The sequence below is a fragment of the Citrus sinensis genome, chromosome 7, assembly GCF_022201045.2.
Source record: "Citrus sinensis cultivar Valencia sweet orange chromosome 7, DVS_A1.0, whole genome shotgun sequence".
In the NCBI taxonomy this organism is placed as follows: Eukaryota; Viridiplantae; Streptophyta; class Magnoliopsida; order Sapindales; family Rutaceae; genus Citrus; species Citrus sinensis.
In genome coordinates this window covers 5,740,353-5,744,293 of record NC_068562.1, presented here as the reverse complement: position 1 = coordinate 5,744,293, position 3,941 = coordinate 5,740,353, and the positions used below count along the sequence as shown (strand labels likewise).

The 3,941-nt window shown below is 36.1% G+C and overlaps 1 protein-coding gene across 1 annotated transcript; it reads right to left on the bottom strand.

The window, feature by feature from the left end:
- Nucleotides 1-698: 698 nt before the first annotated feature.
- Nucleotides 699-3,486, bottom strand: LOC102626051 (homeobox-leucine zipper protein ATHB-6-like). The gene is made up of 3 exons (XM_006466207.4): nt 2,352-3,486; nt 1,855-2,231; nt 699-1,658 (listed from the first exon to the last, which is right to left on the bottom strand). The coding sequence occupies exons 1-3, from the start codon at nt 2,416-2,418 to the stop codon at nt 1,086-1,088; spliced, it is 1,017 nt and encodes a 338-aa protein (XP_006466270.2). The 5' UTR covers nt 2,419-3,486; the 3' UTR covers nt 699-1,085.
- Between the last annotated feature and the right edge of the window lie 455 nt (nt 3,487-3,941).

Genomic DNA, 3,941 nt, shown 5'->3' with positions numbered 1-3,941 from the left:
TCTGAGAACTTTTACTTTATTATTATAATTAAAGAACTTGTTAAGCTACACGATCATATAACTCACGAGCTATCTGTCACTATAATCATGCCAGATGCTGCACATTATAATAAATATTTTATACCATAATTTAATGCATATTATAGCACATTATTGTTTTTATAAAGTTATTATGCTTTAATTCAATTAATGTCAAAAGAGGGATAAAGTTTATGAAAACTTTTAAGTTTTAACCAAGGTTGCCAAGCACCGGAAATGGCACAACCAACTGCGGACAGCCCTGCAAGCAGCAGCAAATTGCAAGCAAACTTCCAAATTTGACCTAGTTATCAATTTCGCTACCATGTACGATCCTTAACATTAAACAACAGCACTCAATTTCAAGGCGAGTTATCAAAATTAACCGGATAATACCATCATGTTCATAACAAAAAATTTCAAGGAAAATCAAGAGAAAAATAATCCTTGAAAAGATTCTGCATTTTAATCAAGTACCCAATAATTTATTTATGGAAACATCGAAAGCCGCCTTCAAAATAGTTGCTGGTTTAGCTTCTGTGAGTTTTCAAATAGCTGGGCAAGTTGCAAAATTAGGAAAACAAGTAGTTGCTAAATTTAGCAGATAGTAAAATAGCCGGCATTCATGGCAGCAGAAAAAGATTATTGATTTCTCCATTACAGGATTTCTTTTTCATTAAAAAAAAAAAAAAAAAAACCTCTAGGGTTTGAAAATATTTCTTCATTTCTTTTTTACACGAAAGGAGCCTTGCAATTACGACCTAATCATTCCCGCACGGCTCAGTGAAAATCTAAACCCCCCCTTACCCATTGCGTCACCTTTCACCCAAGCCCACGTGAACTCTCTCTGCCCTTCTTTCGTCCGCACGTGCATTTGATCCTTTTTACTGCTTTAAACCCCCCATCGGTTTTCACTCATCATCTTCTCTCTTCTTCATCGACTGATCAATTTTCCAGAGTTCGCAGAGTGAAAATTTTAGTTACATTACTGAAATTTTTTTTAGCCCATTAATTCCTTCCCCATATAAACACCCACGTGTCTTGTTCTTATTTAATGATTGATCTAGCTAGGTCCACTGGTCAGAACAATACCATGGAAGAGAAGGAGGCTGCTCATCAGAGAAGAAATTGCAGGTCTCATCACCAAAGAAATTGTGCTCTTCCATCTTGACAAACTGAGTCTGGTACGTTGGTTTTGAGAATTCGAAGCAGTTAATCGAAAGTTGATGAGGCTGGCTCTGAATGATAACACCATCAGATGAAGAAATGGCAGCGTTAGGGCTGTGGCTGTTGTTGCTGTTGTGGAAGTTGTTGTTATCTTCGTTGTTCAAGATGGCACTCGAATCGCTATCTGATGACCCGTCCTTCAAATCTGGAAAGAGCGAGATTCCCAACACTCCATTATCATAGTTCAGTTCTTGATCAGGTTCATCAGAAATGTTACCGGCAGGAGCTAGAGAAATTGCGGTAACGTTAGTAGGAGGAGCTACAGCGGCGGCTTGTTTATCATCGCTTTCTTGATCGCGATCCAGAGTGGCTTTGTTTTGATGATCAGTCTCATGCACAATTGTCTCTTCTTGTTTCACAGAAATATTGCTCTCCGTGTTCTCTTCATTCAGCTTTGATTTCAGCTCTCTTATCTGTGTGGAATAACAGCAACATACATGTGAAAACATGTTATCTTATTCTTAATCATTGTAGTTATGTAAATATACATATGTTTATATTTATATGGTTTCATTGAAAGCACTTTTGTCATATTCTTCTTTCTTTAATTATTTATATATAGATGGGGGGAAAAAAAAAAAGAAAGAGAGAGAATTAAACTATTGTTACCTCTTTAAGCAAGGCTTCATTGTCGTGTTGGAGGGAGTCGTAATTGAGCTTGAGAGCATCATAATTTGCCTTAAGAACGCCGTAATCTCTTTCAAGTTGCTTGGTTTTCCAACGAGCGCGTCGGTTTTGGAACCAAACAGCAACTTGTCTTGGCTGCAGCCCAAGTTCTTGTGCCAACTTCACTTTTCTCTCGGGCTCAAGCTTGTTTTCCACCTCGAAGTTCTTCTCCAAGGCCTTCACCTGATCCACGCTCAGTCTCCTCTTTTTCTCCGAGACGTGCCCTCCGGATTCTTCTAAACACCCCTCTTCATCCAGACCGTCCAACATCGTCTGGAATTCTCGACTGTAAACTTGGTTGTTTCTCGGACTCTGCTCGTCTGATTGATAATAAATCACAAAAAAAAAAAATTATTTCTTTTTAATTAGTAAGGAAAAGATTTGATAATTGCGAAAATATTTTGAAATTAACATGTCTGGTATTCTTAATTAACAGCAACCTGTGGCTGGGCAGATGGACATCAAAGCACCCAAGGAATCATCTGAGCTGCAAAGTGATCGCTTCATGCCTGATGATGAAGTGAAGCCGACTGTAGTAAGCAGATCTATTTTCTTAGATCGGAAATTTTTTTTATTTTTTATTTTTTTAAGTGGATCTCTCAAGTTTTAAGAAGTAGCTTTAAGAGGAGTTTCTTCTTTAGGACTTGAAAGAGCAGCTGCCGTGTCTGAAAATAGAGCGCTGTTCTGTATAATAATACTACAATTGTACAACAACTCCTCTTCTCTCTTTAGTTCAACGTATTTCTTCTCCCTATTTAACACTTGTTGCCCCTCTGAACCCATAAAAATGAATTTAAAGGAAAACAGGAAAAAAAGAAAAAAGAAAAATACTAATTACACACAAAAGACTCAACAAACCCAACAATCTAAAACTTTCACTGTAATTAAAACCCGACCCACAAGAGAAGTAATCAAAGAAAGAAACTCTCTCACTCCACTCTTTCTTTTCTCTTTACATCACTTACTCAACAAAAAATTTAAGAGAGCTGAGTAGTATTGAATGAGCACAATAGTCTCGGACTGCTCATCTACAAATGAAATTATTTGGACTAAAGAGAGAGGAATTGGGAGATCAATGAACCAGTTAAGAAATTACAACACAGCTGGCCACGGCCTTGCCCGTGGTCTCTCTTTAAATAAACCAACTTGGGTCAGGGTTTGGGTTAGAATCTGACTGGGGTTAGGTACACTGCAGTTTGCCTGCCAAATGAAATGAGCCCAAAATTCAATGCAAATGCAATTTTTTCAGCCACCGGCTATAGACTGTCGTCGTCCGGTTTTCGACCGTTTTGTGAGATTTTTATTTGTTTATTTATTTATTTTTATTGTAGGGTTATAAAGGGAGACTGCGAGAGCGTGAGAGAGATGAACGTTGAAGTAAGAAATTGGAAATTTGGAAAAGGATGGGACGGCTCGGTTTTTACGGCTCGGCTCCGCATCTGAGCTAATTAAGATTTGGGTGCCATCAGCGTATCACCGCTGTCACTACGCGGCAATGGTCGGTGCGATTAATCGCCGATTTTTATTGATGTACAATGATTTTTTTAAAAAATTTTTTATACTCTAAAATTTGTTTTGTCATAAGACTTTCATTTCTTTTTTTTTTATTAATTTTTTTAATCATAAGCAGAGATAAATTCGTAAGTAAGAGCCATCTTAAGTATTTTGTCAAAGAGTAAATAAATTTAAAAAATGATTTTTTTTTTATCTGTCAACGAAAATTCCTAATCTTAAATAATCAGAATTGTCACAAATTTAAATATATTTTAACGTCAGTTGTGATCAAATGGGCACTAATGAATTTAAACTTTATTGGAAAACTATGATGAGTAACCAAAAAAACATTCTAAAATTTTAGCACAAACACATGATTTGAGATTTGAGATGAAATTTTAAAATAAAATTTTTGGATTTTTAGAACTATTCAACTATAATTATACTGTCTCCGGGCTATTAAAAAAATAATTATTATTTTTTTAAAAAAAAAGAATCATTAAGCACAATCATGAGTCATGACCTATCATCAAGAG

Excerpts from the sequence above, each read along its gene's own strand:
- LOC102626051 (XM_006466207.4), bottom strand. The coding sequence starts at position 2,418 with ATGAAGCGATCACTTTGCAGCTCAGATGATTCCTTGGGTGCTTTGATG. Across the intron at positions 2,232-2,351 it reads GTCCATCTGCCCAGCCACAG|ACGAGCAGAGTCCGAGAAAC; the intron begins GTTGCTGTTAAT and ends ATTATCAATCAG. Across the intron at positions 1,659-1,854 it reads ATGAAGCCTTGCTTAAAGAG|ATAAGAGAGCTGAAATCAAA; the intron begins GTAACAATAGTT and ends TATTCCACACAG.